General features: G+C 47.7%; 1 protein-coding gene, 1 long non-coding RNA gene and 7 other non-coding genes across 11 annotated transcripts; 8 read left to right on the top strand and 1 right to left on the bottom strand.

Moving 5' to 3' along the window:
- The first annotated feature begins 3,592 nt into the window (after positions 1 to 3,592).
- LOC138652062 (uncharacterized) lies at positions 3,593 to 26,420 on the top strand. 3 transcript variants are annotated; one of them, XR_011315563.1, is made up of 6 exons: positions 3,596 to 3,660; positions 24,821 to 24,847; positions 25,040 to 25,099; positions 25,482 to 25,523; positions 25,839 to 25,915; positions 26,207 to 26,420. XR_011315563.1 is itself a non-coding variant. In XM_069742786.1 (5 exons), the coding sequence occupies exons 3-5, from the start codon at positions 9,589 to 9,591 to the stop codon at positions 12,583 to 12,585; spliced, it is 951 nt and encodes a 316-aa protein (XP_069598887.1). In that variant the 5' UTR covers positions 3,593 to 3,660; positions 5,395 to 5,944; the 3' UTR covers positions 12,586 to 12,644. The 3 variants fall into 3 exon arrangements, 1 of the variants encoding a protein (XP_069598887.1); XR_011315562.1 differs by lacking the exon at positions 3,596 to 3,660 and adding an exon at positions 20,611 to 22,510; XM_069742786.1 differs by lacking the exons at positions 24,821 to 24,847; positions 25,040 to 25,099; positions 25,482 to 25,523; positions 25,839 to 25,915; positions 26,207 to 26,420 and adding exons at positions 5,395 to 5,944; positions 9,589 to 9,999; positions 11,228 to 11,612; positions 12,431 to 12,644 and having other exon boundaries at positions 3,593 to 3,660.
- On the top strand, positions 4,590 to 4,661 carry LOC138652347 (small nucleolar RNA SNORD50). Its single transcript, XR_011315617.1, has one exon. It is a non-coding gene; the product is annotated as a small nucleolar RNA SNORD50 (small nucleolar RNA).
- On the top strand, positions 22,306 to 22,395 carry LOC138652345 (small nucleolar RNA SNORD35). Its single transcript, XR_011315615.1, has one exon. It is a non-coding gene; the product is annotated as a small nucleolar RNA SNORD35 (small nucleolar RNA).
- LOC138652064 (uncharacterized) lies at positions 24,392 to 25,485 on the bottom strand. The gene is made up of 2 exons (XR_011315565.1): positions 25,366 to 25,485; positions 24,392 to 25,161 (listed from the first exon to the last, which is right to left on the bottom strand). It is a non-coding gene; the product is annotated as an uncharacterized lncRNA (long non-coding RNA).
- Positions 24,893 to 24,980, top strand: LOC138652340 (small nucleolar RNA SNORD35). Its single transcript, XR_011315610.1, has one exon. It is a non-coding gene; the product is annotated as a small nucleolar RNA SNORD35 (small nucleolar RNA).
- LOC138652351 (small nucleolar RNA SNORD50) lies at positions 25,188 to 25,257 on the top strand. The gene has a single exon (XR_011315621.1). It is a non-coding gene; the product is annotated as a small nucleolar RNA SNORD50 (small nucleolar RNA).
- On the top strand, positions 25,690 to 25,781 carry LOC138652342 (small nucleolar RNA SNORD35). The gene has a single exon (XR_011315612.1). It is a non-coding gene; the product is annotated as a small nucleolar RNA SNORD35 (small nucleolar RNA).
- Positions 26,074 to 26,139, top strand: LOC138652352 (small nucleolar RNA SNORD50). The gene has a single exon (XR_011315622.1). It is a non-coding gene; the product is annotated as a small nucleolar RNA SNORD50 (small nucleolar RNA).
- Positions 26,293 to 26,364, top strand: LOC138652338 (small nucleolar RNA SNORD34). The gene has a single exon (XR_011315608.1). It is a non-coding gene; the product is annotated as a small nucleolar RNA SNORD34 (small nucleolar RNA).
- Positions 26,421 to 27,481: the final 1,061 nt, after the last annotated feature.

The raw sequence follows: 27,481 nt of genomic DNA, 5'->3' as shown, positions 1-27,481 counted from the left end.
CCCCAGCCTTGTATGTGCCCCCATCCTGGTATATTCCCCAGCCTTGTATGTGCCCCCATCCTGGTATATTCCCCAGCCTTGTATGTGCCCCCATCCTGGTATATTCCCCAGCCTTGTATGTGCCCCTCATCCTGGTATATTCCCCAGCCTTGTATATGCCCCCATCCTGGTATATTCCCCAGCCTTGTATATGGCCTCATCCTAGTATATTCCCCAGCCTTGTATATGCCCCCATCCTGGTATATTCCCCAGTCTTGTATATGCCCCCATCCTGGTATATTCCCCAGCCTTGTATATGGCCTCATCCTAGTATATTCCCCAGCCTTGTATATGCCCCCATCCTGGTATATTCCCCAGCCTTGTATATGCCCCCATCCTGGTATATTCCCCAGCCTTGTATATGCCCCCATCCTGGTATATTCCCCAGCCTTGTATATGGCCTCATCCTAGTGTATTCCCCTATCCTGGTATATTCCCCAGCCTTGTATATGGCCTCATCCTAGTATATTCCCCAGCCTTGTATGCGCCCCCATCCTGGTATATTCCCCAGCCTTGTATATGCCCCCATCCTGGTATATTCCCCAGCCTTGTATATGCCCCCATCCTGGTATATTCCCCAGCTTTGTATATGCCCCCATCCTGGTATATTCCCCAGCCTTGTATATGGCCTCATCCTAGTGTATTCCCCTATCCTGGTATATTCCCCAGCCTTGTATATGGCCTTATCCTAGTATATTCCCCAGCCTTGTATATGCCCCCATCCTGGTATATTCCCCAGCCTTGTATATGCCCCCATCCTGGTATATTCCCCAGCCTTGTATATGGCCTCATCCTAGTGTATTCCCCTATCCTGGTATATTCCCCAGCCTTGTATATGGCCTCATCCTAGTATATTCCCCTGCCTTGTATGCGCCCCCATCCTGGTATATTCCCCAGCCTTGTATGTGCCCCTCATCCTGGTATATTCCCCAGCCTTGTATATGCCCCCAGCCTTGTATATGGCCCCATCCTTGTATATTCCCCAGCCTTGTATATGCCCCATCCTGGTATATTCCCCAGCCTTGTACATGCCCCCATCCTGGTATATTCCCCTGCCTTGTACATGCCCCCATCCTGGTATATTCCCCAGCCTTGTACGTGCCCCCATCCTGGTATATTCCCCAGCCTTGTGTGTGCCCCCATCCTAGTATATTCCCCAGCCTTGTATATGGCCTCATCCTAGTATATTCCCCAGCCTTGTATATGCCCCCATCCTGGTATATTCCCCAGCCTTGTATATGCCCCCATCCTGGTATATTCCCCAGCCTTGTATATGCCCCATCCTGGTATATTCCACAGCCTTGTATATGCCCCCATCCTGGTATATTCCACAGCCTTGTATATGCCCCCATCCTGGTATATTCCCCAGCCTTGTATATGCCCCCATCCTGGTATATGCCCCCATCCTGGTATATGCTCCCCATCCTGGTATATTCCCCAGCCATGTATATGCCCCCATCCTGGCATATTCCCCAGCCTTGTATATGCCCCCATCCTGGTATATTTCCCAGCCTTGTATATGCTTCCATCCTGGTATATTACCAAGACTTGTATATGTCCCCATCTTGGTATATTCCCCAGCCATCTATATGCCCCCATCCTGGCATATGCTTCTCCAATCCATGTATATGCCCCCATCCTGGTATATTCCCCAGCCTTGCATATGCTCCCATCCTGGTATATTCCCCAGCCTTGTATATGCTCCCCATCCTGGTATATTCCCCAGCCTTGTATAGGCCCCATCCTGGTATATTACCCAGCCAAGTATATGCCCCCATCCAGGTATATTCCCCAGCCTTGTATGTGCCCCCATCCTGGTATATTCCCCAGCCTTGTATGTGCCTCCATCCTGGTATATTCCCCAGCCTTGTATATGGCCTCATCCTAGTATATTCCCCAGCCTTGTATATGCCCCCATCCTGGTATATTCCTCAGCCTTGTATATGCCCCCATCCTGGTATATTCCCCAGCCTTGTATATGGCCTCATCCTAGTATATTCCCCAGCCTTGTATATGCCCCCATCCTGGTATATTCCTCAGCCTTGTATATGCCCCCATCCTGGTATATTCCCCAGCCTTGTATATGGCCTCATCCTAGTATATTCCCCAGCCTTGTATATGCCCCCATCCTGGTATATTCCCCAGCCTTGTATATGCCCCCATCCTGGTATATTCCCCAGCCTTGTATATGCCTCATCCTGGTATATTCCCCAGCCTTGTATATGCCCCCATCCTGGTATATTCCCCAGCCTTGTATATGCCCCCATCCTGGTATATTCCCCAGCCGTGTATATGCCCCCATCCTGGTATATTCCCCAGCCTTGTATATGCCCCCATCCTGGTATATTCCCCAGCCTTGTATATGCCCCCATTCTGGTATATTCCCCAGCCTTGTATATGCCGCCATCCTTGTATATTCCCCAGCCTTGTATATGCCCCCATCCTGGTATATTCCCCAGCCTTGTATATGCCCCCATCCTGGTATATTCCCCAGCCTTGTATATGCCCCCATCCTGGTTTATTCCCCAGCCTGGTATATGCCCCCATCCTGGTATATTCCCCAGCCTTGTATATGCCGCCATCCTTGTATATGCCCCCATCCTGGTATATTCCCCAGCCTTGTATATGCCCCCATCCTTGTATATGCCCCCATCCTGGTATATTCCCCAGCCTTGTATATGCCCCCATCCTTGTATATGCCCCCATCCTGGTATATTCCCCAGCCATACATAAGTTGCCACAATCTTGGTATATCCTCCATCTCTGTATGATTGGCCGGGATCATGTGTTGTGGCGCACAGACCTGTATATTCGTGTGCTGCCATACACTTCAGCTGGATGTGCGCCCTCAGAGGCACATGTAGCTGTAGTAAGGGCTGGCGTTGCCGGGCTCCTCATCCACCGGGCCCGGGCCACCGATAGGGAACGGCGATGGCGTGGCGTGCACACAGGGTGATGGTGGTTTCCCACCACTGTCCCATGTGGAACTCAGAACCGCGCAGAAATAGTCACAAACTCTTGTCAGACGCCATAACGCGCTCACTGATGGACTCCCAGCTCATTCTGCAGCACAGAGGGCAAACACTGCTACATTTGTGACAAATCCTTACAGCAAAAACGATATTTAGCCCAAAATACATACATGTAATTTAGGTAACTCCTCCTCAAAAGAGGAAAATCCCTTTAAATATCATGTTGATGTCTCTGAAGACTAATCCACGTTCATTAAAAAAATAATAAAAGGGAAATAATATAGAATGTCACATTCCCTCAACCACAGGCGAAAAAGACCGAGACTTGTCCGCTGCTCCAATCTCTCCTGCTGTAAATCTATCGCATATCAAACGCAAGTCTCCCTGAGCTCCACAAAAATGGCCGCACTGAAGACATCGTCTACTATAATCTCTAGCCCTCTAGCGTTTAGCGACGTCACTTCCTAGGCACCGCCCACAAAGTCCAAAAATGGCCGCGCCGTTCCGAGCTTCACCCCTATTGCCATAACGTGGGGCAGACACGCCCACTGCCAGGGTGATGACCTCATTTCCGCCCTGTGGGAGTATTTACGCGGCTCCGTAGCGGCGGAAGTTGCTTTTTCGTTGCAGCAGCGTCCTCGGCTGGAAGGTAAGCGCATGGGCACACAGGGCGGCTTGTGTTCCTGTGGGTGATGTAGCAGTGCTGGGACTGTTCTGCGTGATAAACGTCGGTGCTGGCTGCCCCTGCCATGTTATTAGTGGAAACTTCACTTAGTGGGATATATATATATAATATTTATTTATTTTGTGTGTGTTTTTAGAGACCGGCTCTTACACAGCCATTCTGACTTTTTTTTTTTTCCAAGTAAGTACACCAGCCTCATCAGGCTCACAATCCACCTAATGCTGTATATAGTATGAATTATGAAATCTGGTGACTGATTCACTTTAGTCTGGCCTAAACTTCTCCATACACTTATATGACCACCCTCTGTCGTTTGTTTCTGGCCGATCCTCAGTCTGGGTGTGCTGCCCACCGATGGGGGGGTCTCATCCTCACCGATGGGGGGGTCTCATCCTCACCGATGGGGGGGTCTCATCCTCATTGATGGGGGGGTCTCATCCTCATTGATGGGGGGTCTCATCCTCATTGATGGGGGGGGTCTCATCCTCACTGATTGGGTCTCATCCTCACCGATGGGGGGGGGGTCTCATCCTCACTGATGGGGGGGGGGGTCTCATCCTCACTGATGGGGGTCTCATCCTCACCGATGGGGGTTTCATCCTCGCCCATAGAGAGCTTGCAGCACATCTGGCTGCTTTCTCCTCTCGCTGACTGCAGGGAGAGAGGGATTTGAGGGCCTCAGAGCTGCGCCCTGCATTTAGTGTCAGGATTAAGCTCCAATGAACGCTGCTTCCATAAAGAATTGGTGGACCCTTTTTGCACCTTTGTTGCCCCTGTGAGTTCTTCCCTTGCTGTGCAGATTACCAGATATAGTGTATGGTGCCTGGCATCTAGCTAGAAATGACAGCTAGATCCTTTTCAGCTGGATGCCAGGCCCCACTTCTATCTTCCCTGAACTATGATGAGTCTATCCCGAACCTGACCTGTCTGATGAGACGCCTTACTACGGATCTGACTGCTGAGTTCATGGTGGGTCGGTCTGGTTGACCCTCTCTCCCGATTCTTTTGCTTTCTCTGATGCATGTGTACCCATGCTGCCACCTAGAGGGCTCAGTGTAAAGGTACCGTCACACTAAGCGATGCTGCAGCGATATAGACAATGAGCCGATCACTGCTGTTTAGGTCGCTAGGAGACGTCAAACATGACAACACCAGAACGATGCAGGAGCGATCCAGTGACGTACTTATCGTTCTCGCTGGTTGCTCGCTTCATGTAAAACATTGCTGGCATCGTTGCTTTTGATGTCAAACATGATGATACATGCTGACCTGATGACCAAATAAAGTTCTGGACTTCTAGCTCCGACCAGCGATGGCACAGCGGGATCCTGATCGCTGCTGCGTGTCAAACACAACGAGATCGCTATCCAGGACGCTGCAACGTCACGGATCGTTGTCGTTATCGTTGTAAAGTTGCTCAGTGTGAAGGTACCTTAACTCTGTACACCTCACTGATTGGCAGGTTTCTGTGTTCACTGTGCATAGGCAGAAAGCTGGCAAACAGCAAGAGGTCTGCATAGCACAAGACAACTAGTCTTCTAATCAGTTATCAGCAAAAGAATATCACAATCTCAATTGGTCACTGGAATCAGGGTCTCTGCCCCTGCATCATAATAACTTACTGACAGATGGTATGAATTGAGTTGTTGCCCTGAATTTCACCCTGAATGTTGTTTTTTTTTTTTTTTTTATTTAAAGGTACCGTCACACTCAGCAACTTTGCAAAGAGAACGACAACGATCCGTGACGTTGCAGCGTCCTGGATAGCGATCTCGTTGTTTGACACGCAGCAGCGATCCGGATCCCGCTGTGACATCGCTGGTCGGAGCAGAAAGGCCAGAACTTTATTTGGTCGTCAGGTCGGCGTGATTTTTCACGTTTGACATCAAAAGCAACGAGCGTAGGGGGCGTCGCAGCGTCTCCTTCTAACCAGGTGGGCGTGTTGCATTACAAAAGGAGATGCCCTCAGCCACGATGGCCTGGGAGGGAACTTGCAGCAGGAACAATGGTTGTTATCTGGGCAGGAATGAGTGGCTGTGACGCCGTCTCCCTGTGAACGCCGATAGACCACAGCGGGATCATCTGTAGCTGCGTTCCGGGATATAAACCGTGACTCTACTCAGTCTTTCCTTTGCAATCACTTGTGCGTCCTCCGCCACCTCCGAGCCTCACGTGAGCGTCCTATTTGGAACTCCAGAACTCTGCATAATCCCGACGTCTTCGTCCTCCATCTTTCAGCTTATCAACGGTTAGTAATATCTTTGTGCTGTTTGTTTCATCTGCCGTGCAGCAATGCTAATTTCTGTGTATTGTAGAGAGATGTATACTACATATTATATCCCAGAACATATAATAAAGGTGCCAACAAATTCAAAAATTCACAGCAAAGGAACACCATATAAGAATAGAATAATATACCCAATGAAACTTAACATTTAATAATACTCTTTATAATAAAAACACACACCACATACAACCTAAGACCGGCACCAGTTGTTTGACACAAAAGATATAAGACAAAGATACAGGGTGCTCCAGATCCCTAGGGTCCCGACTGTCTGTCCCCTACCTTGCTGCGGAGGTTGGCACCCTATATATCCTGCGCAATGGCGCCCCCGCTCAACGTAGGCTATCCCTAAATCGCCCCGATGGGCCCTTACGTGCAAGAAATAGAAAAAAAGTCAGAGCATTCACTCAAACAGATTAACAGTGATAACCTAGTAGAAAACTTATTGCACATGCTCAGATATATTAGTGTATCATAAAATACATTTAGATGTTGCATTAAGAATAATAAGCAACAGATTAGGGAAACCTGTAAAAAATCCCAAGGTGGCCCTACCTGCCAGTGGGGGTTGGCACCCTAGAATCCTGCGCAGATGGCGCCCCCACTCCTGGCGTAGTCTATCACTGTGATACAGTATATACTCGAGTATAAGCCGAGATTTTCAGCCCAAATTTTTGTGCTGAAAGTGCCCCTCGGCTTATACTCGAGTCAAGGCGGGTGGCAGGGTCGGCGGGTGAGGGCGCTGAGGCATACTTGCCTAGTCCTGGCGATCCTGGCACTGTCCCTGCCGTCCCACGGTCTTCTGTGCTGCAGCTTCTTCCCCTCTTCAGCGGTCACGTGGGACCGCTCATTAGAGAAATGAATAGGCGGCTCCACCTCCCATAGGGGTGGAGCCGCGTATTCATTTCTCTAATCAGCGGTGCCGGTGACCGCTGATAGAGGAAGAGGCTGCGGCACCGAAGACCAGCTGTGACAGGCAGAGTGAGCGTCAGGATCGCTGGGACCAGGTAAGTATGTAATATTCACCTGTCCACGTTCCAGCCGCCGGGCGTCGCTCCATCTTCCCGGCGTCTGCACTCTGACTGTGCAGGTCAGAGGGCGCGATGACGCATACAGTGTGCGCGGCGCCCTCTGCCTGATCAGTCAGAGCACAGACGCCGGGAAGATGGAGGCGCCGGGACCGGACGCTGGGAGCTGCAATCAGCGAGGTGAGTATGTGTTTTTTTTTTTTTTTTTATTGCAGCAGCAGCGACGATGGCAGAGCATCTATGGGGAAATATGAACGGTGCAGAGCACTATATGGGGCACAATGAACGGTGTAGAGCACTGTATATGGGGCACATTGAACGGTGCAGAGCACTGTATATGGGGCACATTGAACGGTGCAGAGCACTATATGGGGCAGAGCTATGGGGCACAATGAACGGTGCAGAGCATATATGGGGCACAGCTATGGGGCACACTGAACGGTGCAGAGCACTGTATATGGGGCACATTGAACGGTGCAGAGCACTATATGGGGCACATTGAACGGTGCAGAGCACTGTATATGGGGCACATTGAACGGTGCAGAGCACTGTATATGGGGCACAATGAACGGTGCAGAGCACTGTATATGGGGCACAATGAACGGTGCAGAGCACTGTATATGAGGCACAATGAACGGTGCAGAGCACTGTATATGGGGCACAGCTATGGGGCACAATGAACGGTGCAGAGCACTGTATATGGGGCACAATGAACGGTGCAGAGCACTGTATATGGGGCACAATGAACGGTGCAGAGCACTGTATATGGGGCACAGCTATGGGGCACAATGAACGGTGCAGAGCACTGTATATGGGGCACAATGAACGGTGCAGAGCACTGTATATGGGGCACAATGAACGGTGCAGAGCACTGTATATGGGGCACAGCTATGGGGCACATTGAACGGTGTAGAGCACTGTATATGGGGCACAATGAACGGTGCAGAGCACTATATGGGGCACATTGAACGGTGTAGAGCACTGTATATGGGGCACAGCTCTGGGGCACAATGAACGGTGCAGAGCACTGTATATGGGGCACAGCTATGGGGCACATTGAACGGTGTAGAGCACTGTATATGGGGCACAATGAACGGTGCAGAGCACTATATGGGGCACAGCTATGGGGCACATTGAACGGTGTAGAGCACTGTATATGGGGCACAGCTCTGGGGCACATTGAACGGTGCAGAGCACTGTATATGGGGCACATTGAACGGTGCAGAGCACTGTATATGGGGCACAATGAACGGTGCAGAGCACTGTATATGGGGCACATTGAACGGTGCAGAGCACTGTATATGGGGCACATTGAACGGTGCAGAGCACTGTATATGGGGCACATTGAACGGTGCAGAGCACTGTATATGGGGCACATTGAACGGTGCAGAGCACTGTATATGGGGCACATTGAACGGTGCAGAGCACTGTATATGGGGCACAATGAACGGTGCAGAGCACTGTATGGGGCACAGCTATGGGGCACAATGAACGGTGCAGAGCACTGTATATGGGGCACATTGAACGGTGCAGAGCACTGTATATGGGGCACAATGAACGGTGCAGAGCACTGTATATGGGGCACAGCTATGGGGCACATTGAACGGTGTAAAGCACTGTATATGGGGCACAGCTCTGGGGCACAATGAACGGTGCAGAGCACTGTATATGGGGCACTGTATATGGGGCACATTGGTGCAGAGCACTGTATATGGGGCACAATGAATGGTGCAGAGCACTGTATATGGGGCACAGCTATGGGGCACATTGAACGGTGCAGAGCACTGTATATGGGGCACAATGAACGGTGCAGAGCACTGTATATGGGGCACAATGAACGGTGCAGAGCACTGTATATGGGGCACAGCTATGGGACAAAATGAACGGTGCAGAGCACTATATGGCACAGCTATGGGGAAATAATGATCTATTTTTATTTTTGAAATTCACCGGTAAATGCTGCATTTTCACCCTAGGCTTATACTCGAGTCAATAAGTTTTCCCAGTTTTTTGTGGCAAAATTAGGGGGGTCGGCTTATACTCGGGTCGGCTTATACTCGGGTCGGCTTATACTCGGGTCGGCTTATACTCGGGTCGGCTTATACTCGAGTATATACGGTAATCTGTTTGTGAATGCTCTGTTTGACTTTTTTTCTATTTCTTGCACATAAGGGCCCATCGGGGCAATTTAGGGATAGCCTACGTTGAGCGGGGGCGCCATTGCACAGGATACATAGGGTGCCAACCTCCGCGGCAAGGTAGGGGACAGTCGGGAACCTAGGGATCGAGAGCACCCTGTATCTTCAGCTTATTTCTCTTGTGTCAAACAACTGGTACTGGTCTTAGGTTGTATGTGGTGTGTGTTTTTATTATAAAGAGTATTATCAAATGTTTTATTGGGTATATTATTCTATTCTTATATGGTGTTCCTTTGCTGTGAATTGATGTATACTACATCTCTGCAGAGATCTGTTTGAGCTTGCAAGTTTGTAAACAAATACGCTTTTGCGCTGGCTGGCAGCCATTTTGAGCGTTCGCTTTCTTGCTTGCTGTAACTTTCCCATGTCTTTCTTTCAGATGTCTGCCAGTGACCAGGAGTTTGTTCGGGCACTCATCGACATGTACCGCTCCCTGCCCTGCTTGTGGAAGGTCAAGTCTGCGGATTACAGCAACCGCCACAAGAAGAAAGCTGCGTACGAGAAGCTGGTGGCCCTCTACAAGCGGCATCATCCCACTGAGACGGTGGATGAAAACATTGTGCGGAAGAAGATCCAGGCTCTCCGCACAGTCCACAAAAAAGAAATGAACAAGGTCAAAAAGTCCATGAAGTCTAGGGCCGGAACTGACGACGTCTATGTGCCCAAGTTGTGGTACTATGACCTGCTGGCGTTCACTCGGGACCAGGAAATCCCTCGCACGTCCAAGACCGTGACGAGCCTTTGTGCGCCATCTGCCGAAGGGATCCTGCCCGAGTCTCCTGACGAGCATGTAAGTACCCCCTAGCTTCCCTGCTTGTAGCATGCCGTGTCTTGTAGGTTTATGATACTGCACGGTTTCCAATAAAAATAATTCACGTTTTTCATGTTTAATCCACCAGACAATAAGTTGCCACTTCCTGTTCCGATAATTATGTCCAAACAGTCCTTCCCTACTTTTAAATGCTGTCTTATTTCAAAAGTCGAAAATTAAATTTTGTCTTCCGCACATTCGTACAGTATAGGTGGCAAAAGTAGTTCAGCCCAGCTCTGTAACCCCTGTGGTTTGCTACCTAGATAACTGTTCCTCATAGCTTCCCATGGACGGGCATAAAGGTGTTGGGGAGGTGGGGTGTTGTGAATTCTGTTGTCGGGCTCCTTCCTGTGGTCATGAATGGTACTTCGGCTGGTTCTGTCCATGGACTTCCTCTGGTGGGTGTTTCTGAGTTTCCTTCCACAGGTGACGAGGTTAATTCGTTAGCTTGCTGCTCTATGTAACTCCACTTAGATCTTTGCTCCATGCCACCTGTCAATGTTCCAGTATTGGTCTAGTTCCCTCCTGGATTGTTCTTGTGACCTGTCTTCCCAGCAGAAGCTAAGTGACTGCTTGTTTTTCTCTGGTTTGCTATTTTTCTGTCCAGCTTGCTATTTTGATTGTTGTCTTGCTTGCTGGAAGCTCTGGGACGCAGAGGGAGCGCCTCCGCACCGTGAGTCGGTGCGGAGGGTCTTTTTGCGCCCTCTGCGTGGTCTTTTTGTAGGTTTTTGTGCTGACCGCAAAGCTACCTTTCCTATCCTCAGTCTGTTCAGTAAGTCAGGCCTCACTTTGCTTAATCTATTTCATCTGTGTTTGTATTTTCATCTTTACTCAGTCATTATATGTGGGGGGCTGCCTTTTCCTTTGGGGAATTTCTGAGGCAAGGTAGGCTTTATTTTTCTATCTTCAGGGCTAGCTAGTTCCTTAGGCTGTGCCGAGTTGCATAGGGAGCGTTAGGAGCAATCCACGGCTATTTCTAGTGTGGTTGATAGGATTAGGGATTGCGGTCAGCAGAGTTCCCACGTCCCAGAGCTCGTCCTATATTATCAGTAACTATCAGGTCATTCCGTGTGCTCTTAACCACCAGGTCCATTGTTGTCCTGACCACCAGGTCATAACAGTGGGGGCTCTCTAGGGCTGATGTGTTTGTATGTTATTGACTTTTTCTTTTTTTTTTTTTTTTTTTTTTTTTTTGCTGTACTCGCAGGTGCCTCCTGAACATTTCCAAACACCGGAAGGCAGCGATGACGAGACCTCTCAGTCCTCCATGAGCCCGTGTGTCGAGGAGCAGACACGTCCACCTATGGATCTCCTGGCACTGGCCAGCAGCATAATGACCCAGCATGAGACAACCCAGCTCACCGGATTCCCATCCTTCGTTGCGGAACGCTTATATAGATTGGACATTACCCAGCGAACGTACGCGGAGAGAATCATACTTGAGGTTCTGGACGCGGCAGCCGCAGGCAAACTGACTGAGACAACAACGTTGACCAGCAGCGACCAGCAGCCCAGTGACCAGTTTTATTGGGGACACCAGCAAGAGCCCATGCACAGCACTTCAACCAACAACGCAGCCGCTACAATCACAGGTACATCTGACATGGCAACCTGAAAAAGCAAAAAAAGGAATTAGTACTTATGATTTGCTAAACTGACACAAGACATCCAATACTGTAAGGTAGCGTTCACACATCGCGTATTTGCCGCATACTTTACGTCCGTTAAATACGCAGGGCTAATAAGCAGCGTTGGCGCAACTGCCGTTCCCCATAGACACCCTTTGTTTTCTAATAACAGTAGTTCACACACTGCATACGAAAATACGCTGTGTATCTTTACGCAGGTGCGTATTTTTCATAAGCAGCATGTCAATTTTTGCAGCATATACGCTGCACAGATAGACGTACAGTATACTGCTGAGTTGCAATGTGTGAACGAACCCTAAAATCACTGTACGAGCCGCTGAAACTAGGACGGCTTGAAACCGGGAACGCCAAAGTGATTTCTGGAGCTAGCGCCACAACCGCGACGCTGTGTATACCGTGGCCACAACCGTGACTCTGTGCATAAACAGATGCTATAGCGATGCGGATCGCGTGGCATCACGCCTGAGTCAAGGACCTCCTCTGGGTGTGGTTGGGTATGTATTTGCTTCCTTGGTGCGGCACAAGGGGTTGGGAGATCAGCAGCTCTTCCGGGGATGAGCAACCGGCGTCCCTTCTCCGTAAGTATACACAGTGGTAGGGGTTATCGGTGGGATGTCACATTTGACAGCGAGGGGGGAAAAAAACGTTCTCGCCCTCTGGGACAGGACCAAATTGTGTGTGTAGTAAATCTCAGGGTATGTTCACACATGCTGTATTTGCAGCGTAATCACCGTCCGTTCTCCGACCTCTTCTATCCACAGAAACGCTCATCGTGGAAAAGCTGCTGTCCAGGCAGAAGCTCCTGGAGAAGACTTCAGTGCGCCTGCTGGAGGCCGTGACACAGCTGTCACAGCAGATCAAGCTACAGGGACGCACGCAACAACATCTGTTGGCCCACCGCCGTGGGAAGTTTTGATTTTTTTATTTTTTTTTATTTTATAGTTCTTAAAAATAAATGTGGTTATATTACTGTTATGTTGTGTGCTGATTTAATTAACTAGCGGAGCAGGCCAAGACAGACACAAGAGTTGGTTTACCTTTCCATAGTGTGCGAACAAAATGGCAGCCAGCGCAAAAGAGTTTGCTAACCGTATCCTAAAGTGCCTCCATCTTGTGTGTCCGCTTGCCAGATGCACAAGATGGCTGCCAGAGATGTTTTATACATAATTTTACCAAGTACATAGATAAGCATTGCTGCATAGCCATGACTATGAATATCAAAATTTCCAGTTTCATTATAGTGACTGATATCAGCCACACACCATAACAGGTACCTCCATCTAATAATCACATATAGATCAAGAGAACAAATGGAAGCTTATTAAAAGGTATAAATACAAACTTTATTAGCAACAATACCATATAAAAATACACACAAGCAAACCGTCACCTAGTGACAGTGCAATATACACAACAATATGCAAAAGATACCAGACAGATTAGGTCCACCGCACACAAATAATGTACCAATTTAGAGAGTTACCCTTGTACTTATAGGGGTGCAGGCATAGAAATGTCCCAAATACAAATCCCAACAGTATCAATCCTGTTACAGGTAAACCATACGTATGGTCTGCAGATAAATATTTAACCCAACCAAAAGTTAAGTGCTACATGTCAGGCACATAAGGGTTAAGTAACATAGGGAAACATGCCTCACCTAGGTGCTGGTAGACCGCTGTACACACCCCGACGCGCGTTTCGCTGCTAGTCGCCTTGCTTTTTCAAGGGGAAGTATTGTCTATGCTGCCTACTAGGTCTTTAAATACTGCACATATTAAAAACACCTGGCCGGTCCCATGAGAGCACCGTGAAAAATCCGCGCATCACCCCCGGGTCCACCCGCCCCCGCCCGGACATATCCTGCCACGGAAGCCGCCGGGCACCAACAGGTCCCGCCCGCACCCGCCACAGGAAGTCGCCGGAGGGAGGAGGGCGGAGCCGGGAAGAAGGCGCGCGCCACAGCGCAACTCAGAGGAGAACCAACTCCACCCCGCACACCGATAACAACCAATGGGCATTGCACAAATAGAGAGGCGTGCTCCCCCACACATAACAACAGTTTGTATCGCTAAGGGATAGCTTTCCATTCAGTATCTTCATGCGATCCATTGTTTGATCCATAGGTAAGGAGACATCCTCTCATATAATCCGCAATAGAAAGAACCTGCGTTGTGTCTCCCAAGCGGCTGTATATTTCATTTCCTCTTCCTTTAGCTCCATTTGTAAGTATTAGTGCATATGTGCCCCACTAAGGTGGCAGGGTAGCTCCAAGAAGCGGACAGGCACATGTATAACATAACCTAAACATAAGACATATAAGCATTAAAAACAACGTATGTACAATTAAAATACAGGATAAGGGGAAATAAGGGAAAAGGGAATAAGAAATGGGGGGGCGGAAACCCATTTTCACCATACATTAATTATAAGGATATCACAAAAACGGACCAAAGTTAAGGGCTTCATTTAGCCCAGCAGGTTTAACAGTCCCAAGTGTCACAATCCATTGTAATTCACGTTGTGCTAACAGCTTTTTAGCATTGCCACCCCTAATACCTGTATGTATGGCATCAATGCCTCTAACTTTGAAATCTTTAGGGTCACAATTGTGTACCAATCGAAAGTGCCTAGGGATAGTTTTAAGAGTTGACACGTCTTCCGCCGTTCTGGCCGCAATGATATCCCTTACATGTTCTCTAACACGTACCCTTAATTCTCGCGACGTAAGTCCTACGTATATCAGGGGACAGGCACATGTCGCATAATAAACACCGTTCCTAGTGCCACAAGAGATGTATTCCCTGATATCGAATGTTTTTTGATCCACAGAACTAAACGTGGATGTCTGGTAGGTATTAGAGCACGCTAGACAATGGCCACACTTAAAAAAAGCCCTTTTTCCGTTGTGTTCCACCGAAAAAGTTAGGGGTGGGTGCTACGTAATGACTTTTAACCAGTAAGTCGCTTAAATTTCTAGAGCGACGAGGAGTCATGAGGGGTCTATCAGTAAGGAATGGTCTCAGGGAGGCCTCAGCGCCAAGGACAGGCCAATACTTGGTCAAAATATGTCGCATATTGTCCCATTCGTGGTTAAACACTGAAATAAACCGTATATTATCATCCTTTTTGGTTCTGTTACCCTTGTGGTACAGCAGTGAGTCCCGAGACACCGACTTAGCTCTATTATATCCATTTTTAATACACCTATGGCTATAGCCACGTTGTTCAAATCGCTTCTTTAAATCCATGGCTTGATTTTCAAATTTTTGGTCCGTAGAGCAGATCCGCCTCACCCTAAGAAACTGTCCAACCGGGACGGCCCTAACTGTGGAAAAGCTATGTGCTGTTGTAGCGTGTATTAACGAATTAACTGATGTTTCTTTTCGAAAGACATCAGTCTGGATGGTGGAAGACGAATCCACCTCCAGACTGATGTCCAAAAAATCCATTTTGGCTACATCATGTCTATATGTAAGTCTGATGTTATAGCTATTGTTGTTAAGCATAGCCATAAACTCATCCAACTGCCTCACCGTCCCTCGCCACAAAAATAAAACCTCATCAATATAGCGTAACCAGCACAGCACATGGTCGGCGGCCCCTGCCCCCGATTCGCCACACACCAACCTCTCCCAGAAACCCAGAAAGAGGTTGGCGTACGCGGGGGCACAGGCCGCACCCATGGCTGCGCCACGCTTCTGATGATAAAACTGGTTTTTAAAAGTAAAAAAATTGTGTGTGAGGAGGAAGTGCAGCAGTTCCAGGATGAGCTCACACAGCGGGCCGTCCAGGTTGGAGGTCTCCAGGAAGAAGCGGACCGCTCGGACCCCATCCTCGTGACTGATGCAAGTGTACAACGTCTCTACGTCCGCAGTCACCAGGATGGTTTCCCCATCCACAAGGAGGCCGTCAACCCTCGCAAGGACATCCGTCGTATCTCTCACATGGGAGGGTAAAGTCTCCACAATAGGCTTAAGATAAAAATCAATAAACTTACAAATAGGGTCACAAAGACCATCTATTCCTGATACGATCGGACGTCCTGGTGGGTTGACGGCATCCTTGTGTATCTTAGGGAGCAAATAGAGCGTCGGTACCTTCGGGAACTGCACCGTAAGGCCATCAAGAACCATAGCCATGACTATACACAGAAGAAACAAACTACTCAAAGATATTTTACCCTTCGCCACGACAGCACCCACTTTGAGAGAGGGACCCGCCCATAGGAACAGGAAACCTACAGAGACAAAAGGGCGGTCCCTCTCTCCTCCTCAGTTGGTTTCCTGTTCCTATCAGAAGATCTAGGGATTCCTACAGTTGGAGGTGGTTGAAGCACCTCCGCATTACCTGATGCCTGGTACCCGCCTGTGTGGTCCTGCGGGGACAGCAGGGGCTGCGGCGTTGGAAGCAGCGGCTGGGGAGCCACTGCATGCATCCTCCCCCCTCGTCTGTGAAGATCCGGCAGGTTCCGGGTGATCGAACCCGGCCTATGGAGGGCTCTGGTGTGGGGTATCGTCGGCCGCCAGCGATGCTGTAAAGGCGGCGGCGGCTGCATCATGCGGGTAAGTCCGCACTAGTCTATTGAACCGGAAGTAATTGGTACACTTCCGGTTCGCGGCAGGAGCAAAAAAAAAAACGCGCTTTACAAATTCAGGCCCTGGACGCTGAGCAGATCGCTCACCATGCTGTCCTCGGCACATGAGGAGCTCCCACCTACGGTGGAAGACAGCACAGAGAAAAGCAGCGCTAGATCGTCTGCTAAGAGTGGTCGCTCCATGGCAGGATCTGACACTCGTTCCAGGATCAAGACGAAGAGTAGAGATATGGATCTACTCACACCTCACACAGCGGCTTCACCTCCAAGACCGGTATGATAATAGCTTCACTGGGTGAGTGTCTATAATCCTCTACCTATAAGCTGATCCCCTCCTTCTCTACCTCTCCCCTTAGGCTAAGAAGACCAGTAAATCTAGGCATAAGCCGTGTGCCCTATGTATGCAACCCCTGCCCGACACGTATCCCAAGAGGTTGTGTCAGACTTGCATTAATCAGACTTTACAGGATGAGGCGGCTGTTACGGCCACAAACATCCATTCCATGATAAGACAGGAGATCCAGTCTCTCGGAGCAAAATCTCATAAACATGGAAGTAGGCACCACTCTCCCGTCTCCAGTTCAGAATCTGAAGAGGGCCTTATTCGATCCTCTAATACCTCAGGATCATCCTCTAGCTCTTCTGAGGATGAAGGCGGTGCATGTTTTCCTGTCGACAGCATAGATAACCTCGTAAAATCCGTTGGGAACACCATGGGGTGCCCGCATACTAAGGAGGTTAGGTCGGTACAGGATATAATGTTTGCTGGACTAGGCCAGAAAAAACGGCGTGCCTTCCCGGTCAATACCACTATTAAGGACCTTGTTAAGAAGGAATGGGACAAACAAGGGAAAGGGTTTCTCCCATCATCCTCTAAGAGGCGTTACCCCTTTAGTGATGAGGATTTGGCGGTGTGGTCCAAAGTCCCTAAAGTGGATGCGGCAGTGGCGTCAACCTCAAGACAGTCCTCCCTTCCGGTAGAGGATACGGGAGTTTTACTGGATCCATTAGACCGTAAAACAGAAGCTCTCCTCAAAAGATCTTGGGAGACAAATACAGGAGCCTTTAAGCCAGCAATATCAGGCACGTGCACAGCCAGGTCTTTACTCTGGATAGACCAGCTGGAACAGCAAGTAAAGGGCAAGGTGACGAGAAAAAATTCTCCAATCTGTGCCTTTAATTAGGAGTGCTGCAGCTTTTTTAGCCGACGCTTCAGCGGACTCCCTCCGGTTGGCGGCGAGGTCAGCGGGTCTGGTCAATGCGGCTCGTCGAGCCCTATGGTTAAAAGGATGGAGGGGAGATGCACAATTGAAATCCAGATTATGTTCAATCCCATGCCAGGGTGAGTTCCTGTTTGGGAAGGTCCTGGATGACCTACTGAATAAAGCAGGAGAGAAGGAAGGGCTTTCCTAAACAGTTTCTTCCTTCTTATAGGAGAGCGTTTAGAAGACGGCCATTTAACAGGAGGAGGCCGTACAAGCCACAGAAAGACAGCTGGGAATCAAAACCGAAAGCTGCCTTATACAGTAACCCTGAGACATCTAGACGTGGTAGATACCATCAGTAGAGAGGTCCCAGTTGGTGGGAGACTTAAATATTTTTTATCATCAATGGGAAAATATAACCTCAAATCAATGGATCCTCCGTCTAATAAAATCTGGACTAAGATTAGATTTCTTTAAACTGCCACGAGAAATTTATCATAACATCGCTGAAAGCGCCGGATCAACAAGAAGCGCTTCAGTTAGAAATTCTGAGTCTTTTGGCTAAGAATGTTCTCGTCGAAGTACCAAAAAATCAGGAAAAGAGGGGGTTTTATTCCCCTTTATTTCTGGTTTCAAAACCTGATGGTACCTTTCGGACTATAATAAATCTGAAGAAACTAAATTCCTTTTTGTGTAAAAACACCTTTAAAATGGAATCAATAAGATCTACTATTAAACTTTTGTTTCCTAGGTGCTTTATGACGGGTCTGGATTTAAAGGATGCATATTACCATCTTCCAATCCATGCAGACCACCAAAAATATCTCAGGGTGGCAGTAAACCTACAAGGCCGGATCCGTCACTTCCAGTTTACGGCCATGCCATTCGGCCTTTCTATGGCCCCTCGAATCTTCACGAAAGTCATGCTAGAGGTGATGGCCTATCTAAGTAATCAGGACACGCTGATTGTGCCCTATTTAGATGATTTCCTGATAATTGGTAATTCAGCATCTCAGTGTGAAGAACGCCTGTCTAATACCATTTCATCATTACAGGCTCTAGGCTGGATTGTAAACTTCAAAAAATCAAGGCTGCATCCAGAAACTCTTCTGTCCTTCCTTGGACTACTCTTGGACTCTGTAAGTCAAAAATGTCTCTTACCAGAATCCAAAAAATCTACCATAATCTCAAAGGTCACTATGGCAAGATCTAGGCCTCACATGTCCCTTAGAGATGCCATGTCTCTTCTAGGATCTCTCTCCTCCTGTATTCCTGCGGTGCAATGGGCCCAATTCCATACTAAGGCTTTACAACACCAGATACTTCATGCTCAAACACATTGCTGAGGTCATCTAAATTCTAAGATCACCTTATCCGATGAAGTGCTTCAGTCTCTCCTTTGGTGGTTAAATAAAGACCATTTGTCCAGAGGTTTTTCTTGGACAATAAGGTCCTCTAAAATACTCACTACCGATGCAGGTCCAGAAGGGTGGGGGGCCCATCTAGACCAAAATATAGCCCAAGGTCGCTGGAATTCTTCAGAAATTCAGCACTCCTCAAATTGGAAGGAATTAAATGTAGTTTATTATGCCTTAACATTTTTCCTTCCTCAGCTCCGAGGGTCTCATGTGAAAATCCTGTCGGACAACACAACAGTGGTCGCATATTTAAATCGGCAAGGCGGAACGCGATCAGGAAGTCTGATGTGTTCAGCAGCAGACATCTTCGAGCTAGCAGAACCCACTTTTCTTTCACTCACGGCTCTGCACATCAGAGGAGTAGAAAATTTAGAAGCCGACTTCCTAAGTCGTCACACGCTTCGCCAGGGAGAATGGACTCAATCCTCGGATATTCAGGAAGATAGTGGACATATGGGGCCTTCCGCAGATAGATTTATTTGCGACCAGGAACAGGCAGGTACCGATGTTTGCTTCCCTGAATGTGTCAGATCATCCAGATATAATAGACTCTCTCCATGGAAATACGATCTGGCCTACGCTTTTCCACCAATGATGCTACTTCCAATGGTGATCAAGAAAATAAGGGAAGAAAAAGCAAAAGTAATATTAATAGCTCCGTTTTGGCCAAAGAGACCCTGGTTCTCCTGTCTTCGAGCGATGTCAGTTTGCGATCCCTGGATTCTGCCAATGACACCAGACCTACTGTCTCAGGGTCCATTCTACCATCCACAAGTAAAGGTACCGTCACACTAGACGATATCGCTAGCGATCCGTGACGTTGCAGCGTCCTCGCTAGCGATATCGTCCAGTGTGACAGGCAGCAGCGATCAGGCCCCTGCTGTGCTGTCGCTGGTCGGGGAAGAAAGTCCAGAACTTTATTTGGTCGCTGGACTCCCCGCAGACATCGCTGAATCGGCGTGTGTGACACCGATTCAGCGATGTCTTCACTGGTAACCAGGGTAAACATCGGGTAACTAAGCGCAGGGCCGCGCTTAGTAACCCAATGTTTACCCTGGTTACCATCCTAAAAGTAAAAAAAAACAACCACTACATACTTACCTACCGCTGTCTGTCCTCCAGCACTGTGCTCTGCACTCCTCCTGTACTGGCTGTGAGCGTCGGTCAGCCGGAAAGCAGAGCGGTGATGTCACCGCTCTGCTTTCCGGCCGCTGTGCTCACAGCCAGTACAGGAGGAGTGCAGAGCACAGTGCTGGAGGACAGACAGCGGTAGGTAAGTATGTACTGTTTGTTTTTTTTTACTTTTAGGACGGTAACCAGGGTAAACATCGGGTTACTAAGCGCGGCCCTGCGCTTAGTTACCCGATGTTTACCCTGGTTACCGGCATCGTTGGTCGCTGGAGAGCGGTCTGTGTGACAGCTCTCCAGCGACCAAACAGTGACGCTGCAGCGATCCGGATCGTTGTCGGTATCGCTGCAGCGTCGCTAAGTGTGACGGTACCTCAAAGGGACTCCACCTTACGGCGTGGAACTTGAAAGGCAGATACTAACGCTCAGGGGATTTTCTCAAAAGCTTATTGACACTGCTGCTATGTAGAAAGAAGTCTACAACTCTAATATATAGCAGAGTATGGAAGAAATTCCTTACCTTCTATACAAAGCCCTTCTCCAGTAAGGTTCCTATTAAAGCTATCCTAGAGTTCCTACAAAAGGGACATGAGCTCGGTCTATCAGTTAACTTAACTTAAGAGTTCAGGTGTCTGCTTTAGGAGCCCTTTACAGTGCTAACATAGCGGGTGACAGATGGATAGCCAGATTTATTAGAGCATGCGAACGATCTACTCCGGTTAATGTCCCACGTCTACCACCTTGGGACTTGAATCTAGTTCTAGACGCCTTAACTGGACCTCCTTTTGAGCCTTTAGATTCCATCCCTCTGAAAAATGTCACATACAAGGTAGCTTTATTGATAGCCTTAACATCGGCCAGATGAGTAGGAGACATCCAAGCCCTCTCCATAGACCCTCCATTCTTAATGACATATCAGGACAGAGTGGTTCTCAAACCAGATCCATCTTATCTCCCTAAAGTAGCGACAAAATACCATAGAACTCTGGAAATTTTCCTGCCTTCCTTTTATAATCCTCTAAATCCAGAGGAAGAGAAGCTGCATATGTTGGACGTAAAAAGAGCAGTCCTAAGCTACATAGAGAGAACCCAGTCCTGCAGACAGAGTAGGGCTCTGTTTGTATCTTTTCAGGGTCACCGAAAAGGCCACGGTGTCACGAAAGCTACCTTGTCCCGTTGGATCAGAGAGGCTATTCATCTTGCATACTTGTCAAAAGGCAAAGATCCTCCAGAAGGAGTGAAAGCACATTCAGCTCGTGCTGTGTCATCCTCGTGGGTGGAGAATAAAGACATCTCCATCGAGCTCATATGTAAGGCCGCAACCTGGTCGTCGCCTTCTACTTTCTATAGACATTATAGACTTGATCTGTCTTCTGCATCTGATTTGGCATTCGGGAGAGCCGTCCTTAGTACGGTAATCCCACCCAGGTGAAAGTTCTCTGAAAATCTCTCAAAGTGGGTGCTGTCGTGGCGAAGGGTAAAAAGCCGGATTACTTACCGGTAATGCCCTTTTAATGAGCCACGACAGCACCCTGTCACTTCCCACCCTAATAGTTATTAATACAAGATATTCTCATGGGTGAATATAGATATAATAAGATGTACTAAAAATTACGGAGATATACTAATTTGACAATGGCGGTTCCTCTCGTACTCTGAAAAACAACTGAGGAGGAGAGGGGGACCGCCCTTTTGTCTCTGTAGGTTTCCTGTTCTTATGGGCGGGTCCCTCTCTCAAAGTGGGTGCTGTCGTGGCTCATTAAAAGGGCATTACCGGTAAGTAATCCGGCTTTTCATACCGTTGATGAGCAAGTAAAGAACCGATGAAAGGCAGAAAGGCTGGAAAGGCAGAATGTGAAGACGCAGCTCTCAAAAAATATGGAAAGGCTGAATCGCTGTAGAGTCGCGGTTTATATTCCGGGACGTCACATCCTGGGTGTCTCCCTGTGGAGAAACACGCCTATCTGGCTACGCTGCAATACCCCATGTGTGTCTGATCGGTACACTCCGGCTGTTTGACATGGAGCTAACAACCAGCGAGAACGAGAAGTGAGTCGCCGTTTCGTCACTGGATCGCTCCTGCATCGTTCTGGAGTTGCGGTGTTTGACATCTCTACAGCGACCTAAACAGCGACGCTCCAGCGATTTAGTTTAGGTCGGATTGTTGTCTATATCGCTGAGTGTGACGGTACCTTAAGGCACAAAGATGGCCGCACAGAATGAAGCACCATTGTGGGGTCTGAGGTGAGGACTTCAGCACCGCTTATTAACTCTGTTCCTTGGTCATTGGCACAGATGATGTTTATTCTCACGATGGTCTTCCGAGCCTCAGACGAGGTCCTGACGACACTGCCTACTGGCGTTACTGATGCTGTTCCTGACCCTGGATATGTCATCAGCTCAAAGTTCGGGCAATAACAAGGCTTTATTCTGCAGGTTGTCAAACGGTGAGCTGAAGACTAATAAGATGTCATGGAGCGGGATTACTCCTAGGTGAGGGGGAACGTCCTGTTATCTAATAGGCTGTATATGTCTCCACGCTTTGAGGTGGTGCATCTGTGCTCCTGCGCTACACTCCTACTCACCAGAGGTTGCTGTGACTCCTGCTTGTCTAACAATTTTATGTCTGTACAGCCTGAACTATGAGGAGTCTATCCCGAACCTGACCTGTCTGACACTCCTCCTGAGTGTCTGATGCTATTATACTGTGCCTGGTTTGCTTCTTAAAGGGGCAAGGCTACTAAATATCATGGAATAAACTGTTCTTGCCAATGATGAGCTGGCCACATAGCATAATCTTTTAATGTGCGTCTGTGCCCAGTCTGAAGATGGAGACCCGACTGCATGCTTGCTGGTTGGCACCCAACTAGTGTAATGAATGGGTCCAAGATTAAATGGAAGGTGCTGCATCACAGCAGAGGCAGGAGATCGGCGCCATCTTTCTGGAGCTCACAGTGTCTGAGCTCCAGTTTCCCAGCATAATCGCAGGAGCCCTTCGGTTATAGGAGACCAAGGACGGGAGGGAGAAACCACGGACTCAGCAGCAGAGCATTGAAGTATCAGTGGGGGAGGGGGAGAGGCAATCTAATCCTATCCTTTGTGATGCTGACTGAGCAGTGTATCTCCTCTCATGTGTTACTGTGCTGACTGTATCTAATCCTCTCATGTGATACTATCTGCTGAGCCATGTATCTAATCCTGCCCTGTGTGATACTGTGCTGAGACGTGTATCTAATCTGCTCGTGTGATACTGTGCTGAGCCATGTATCTAATCCTACCCTGTGGGATATTGTCTGCTGAGCTGTGTATCTAATCCTATCCTGTATGATGCTGACTGAGCTGTGTATCTAATCCTCTCCTATGCACTCCTCTCCCCCCTGTTATGTGAAGTATATGGCGGTGTTGTGTGAAGAATAGGACGGCATGTGAGAACACTGGTGGTATGGGAGGAGTATATGGCGGTGGTATGGGAGTATATGGCGGTATTTTCAGAAAGCGGATCCATTCTAGGGTGGTTCTGGCTGAGCAGCTGCACACGGGTCTGGGGTAATAGAGGGGGCAGCATGACCTCCAGTTAGGTGCACTCAGGGGAGCGGTCTCATTTTTATCGTTACTATATGGCTACATTTCCCCCAGCGTCACCCCAGACTGCTCCTGTCGCCTCGCTTTCACACATTGCCAGGACAGGATGGAGAAGACTGGATCTGAGGAGGGAAATGGGGTCTGTATGCAAAGTCTGGATCAGAACAGGCCATCAATCCGCAGAAATGTTTCCTGGATTTCTGTGGAGCAGACGGTCCATCCATGTGTATAAAAGACAGCGCTCTATGTACAATCCCTGGCTGCTCCGCACACCGAACAGGGGGCCCCCATAGACCAGCACACTGCTCTCCTGAAATACTCTGTGCTGCTGTCGCTCTGCTCCCTCCACCATATATCTCCCAGAATCCCATCCTCGGTGACTGTCTACTTTTCAGTATAACTTTTCAGTCACCAACAAAATGGCTTCTCGCTGTGTTCACAGCCATGTCAGCGGACTCCGCCCATAATTACTGCAGTGCAGTAATGTGAGCTAGTTGTACACTAGGTTTTTGTCAAATTTCATTAGCTGCTCCCCCTAGTGTTAAAAAGTTGAAATGCCAAACCTTTTAAAATTATTTTTCATATTTTACTAAATTAACAAATGATATTCTTTAAGAAAATTTGAACTAATTCTTTTACTTTTTTTTTTTTTTGTTTGTTTGTTTTTTTTAAATCGCTGGAGAGTTTTTGGCACCTTCCCTTTAATTTATAGGGACCAAGCAGGATAGTTTTAAAAGCAACTGGATGATCAGTGATTGTATTATATTGGGGCAACCCTCGGAGCAGATGTACTTTTTTTTTTTTTTTTGCATATATTTAATCACAGAAATGGATCTATACAAAAAAATGTAATTTTTTTTAGAAAATGATATAATCTGTAACATGTATTACAGATGTATATAGATTTTTTTTTTTCTCAATTATTTGGAGAAAATATTGTTTTTTATATAAATCCATATAATTTTTTTTTATTTTTTTTTTTTTTGTATAGTCTGTATTGCTGGCCCCAGAATGAGTTGACTGAGAATCTGTCAGCGAGCGCATTCTGTTTCTTAGATGCTCAGAAAAGGTGAATTTGGTTAAGCTCAACCTTGGGTATAATAAAAAAAAAAAAAAAAAAATACATGTTGTACTAAATTGTCCCTTGTGTCAGCAATGTACTTGGTAGATGCCTATTCATTCCAGTGCTGGCTTTGCTTGACATGTGCTCTTGTATTTTAGGTAAAGCCATGGCCAATGAGATCGGAGGTAAGATGTCAGCGCTGAACATATTACTACATGACAACGTCTTGATGCAGATGATGTTTATTCTCACGATGGTCTTCCGAGCCTCAGACGAGGTCCTGACGACACTGCCTACTGGCGTTACTGATGCTGTTCCTGACCCTGGGATATGTCATCAGCACAAAGTTCGGGCAATAACGAGGCTTTATTCTGCAGGTTGTGTAACGAGATGACCGGAGGCTGAACGAGGCCCTCGCTGATCCTGGAAACCTGCAGGTATAAAACGTTTGGAGGACTCTGTTCCGTCAATTATTTTCTTTAGAACTATTAGACTTGATCTGATTGGTCCGTTTTTGCTTTATTCGAACCATGATGAGTCTATCCCGAACCTGACTTGTGAAGACACAACTCCTTACGGATCTGACTACTGAGTTTACCTTAAGGCTGTGTTCACATGCACGAGATTTCTGAAGCCTCATTGCTGTGAAACGCTGCATGTGAACGTGGCCTTATAGAAGCCTTGGTCTGCAAAAGGCAGGAGCCACCAGAATGTCTGCGCTATGTAGAAAGCTTGGTCATGGCAGCCATGCCTTCCCCTTGGATCTTGAGGTCTTGCACAACTTGTTTCTGAAAGCTAATCTTGTCTTTATTCCCACAGGTTCCTGGAAGAGGATGAATGAACTGTGAAAAACGTTTAAAGGTAATTCTGTGCTGATTGCTTAAAGGGAATGTTGTGGCTCTGCTCGCTTCTGCATCGGGAGGTGGTCGGTGAGGTCACATCTACTGGTCAACATGAGAAGTGGTCACTGGACATCTTTGGCCTCCGACTGGAAGTGAGCGAAGCTGGAACATCCCATTATTGGGGAGGCAGATGATTTTCTACTCACGATGGTCTTCCAAGCCTCGCTGGTGAAGAGGCTCTGACGATGACGCCAAGTGGCTTTGCTGATGCCTATGTAGTCTTATATCAGAAGTCTGGATAAGTAGTTGTCTGGTGATTTGACTTGGCTTTTAGGTTCCTGAGTGGGGCAGAGCCCAGCAAAACCTGAAACGGGTCTTATTTGGAGGATGAGAAGATGTGCTCTTCATCAGGTATGTTCTTCAATCTGATTTTAGGTCTGATAACGAACCCTTATTGTTAAAACTACAGAAATCCTGAAGATGTGAAGAGTTTAAAGCAAAAACACAACAGTATCCAGAACACAAAAAATACACGAGAAAATAAGACTTCTCCACCTGGTTATGGATCTGAACTGTGAGTCTATCCCGAACCTGAGTGTATGATGACACTTGTCTATGGATCTGACTGCTGAGTCCTGTGACCGTCCCTCTAGGTTGTCCAGATGATGAGTTGAGGTCACTAATGTCTGGCTTTCCTTCCAGGGTCTCTGGGATTCTGGCTGTTACCATAAAGCAGGTGAGCTGGGTAAGTTGCGATTGGCATTCCCCCACAGTTGCTTGCCTATATCCTGTCGATGATGCTTTGTAATTTACCTACATTGCTTGATTTGCTGTGAGAACACTCTAATACACTGAGACAGTTGAGGTCTCCGCTAGTGATGACCTGCCGGTGGCTGAATATTAACTTTAAATTCCACCCTAGGAAATTGGATTGCCGAAAACTGACGACTCTGTGTCCTGTCTGGTTCGGGGGGCTTTGCTGTGTTGACCCTACAGAGGACGTCATTGCACACTGTACTCTATGCATTTGTTATCTTCAGAAACTAAATAAAATGTGTGCAGTAAACTGTGGTGCATTTCATTAAAGGTTGAGATGGAATTTCAGCTCCCAAAGAAAAGCAAGAAAATTGAGCTGCTCCCAAATCGGCCAGTGCAGATTGACTGTTGCAAAAAATGTTTGCCAGCAGTACTAGCCGAGTAGTGTTTGTTACATATGGCCGTGGCTTTCCTCTTGGGCTTTAAAGCTGGTGTATTGGTCAGTGGTTCATGGCTACTAATGGGAAGTAAATGGGAAGGGGTGGCTTTAAAGGCTCCGATCCTGCAGACTTGTGTGTAACACTGGCTCAGAGCGCCCATATATAACTGCTGTGATCTTATTGATGACTCCTGTGCTTAAAATCTCTCCGCCCAAGCACTGATCACAAGTGAGTTCATCTCTGTATTTCCCAGCCTTTGTCATTCCACATGGCATCTTGTACCTTACATAATGTTACTGTTTGCCGATTTGCAGCATTTCTGCATATCAAGGTTTTAATTAAATCATTTGATCACATGTACTATACATAGCAGTGCAAAATCAGTCTCCTATAAATGCTCATTTTCACAGAATCATCATGTCGAGCACAGAGGTCTTGGCGGCCCCTGATAACCCATCAGTGTCCTGCAATCATGTCACCGCTGTCTAGAATTTAGCATGTTAAATGGTCGGACCTCCGCTCCACCCACAGCTGGTAGAGGAAGATGATGGCTGAGTAATTTAGCCAATATCTGCAGGCTCAGCTTGCATCAGTCATGGACCTGACCATTGAAGTAACTGGTAAGTTGTGTGTTGAAGGGTTTAAAGCTAGCAGAAAATAAAGTCAAACAAACAATACACTGCAAACTCCGGCCATTCTATCACTGCTGCTTGTGCTAAGTAGTGCTCAGTATTGGACTGATTTCCATGGAGAAATCCCTTCAGTCCAGTACTGAACGCTC

This window comes from Ranitomeya imitator, chromosome 10, assembly GCF_032444005.1.
Source record: "Ranitomeya imitator isolate aRanImi1 chromosome 10, aRanImi1.pri, whole genome shotgun sequence".
Lineage (NCBI taxonomy): Eukaryota > Metazoa > Chordata > Amphibia > Anura > Dendrobatidae > Ranitomeya > Ranitomeya imitator.
This window is presented reverse-complemented; position numbering and strand designations above follow the sequence as displayed.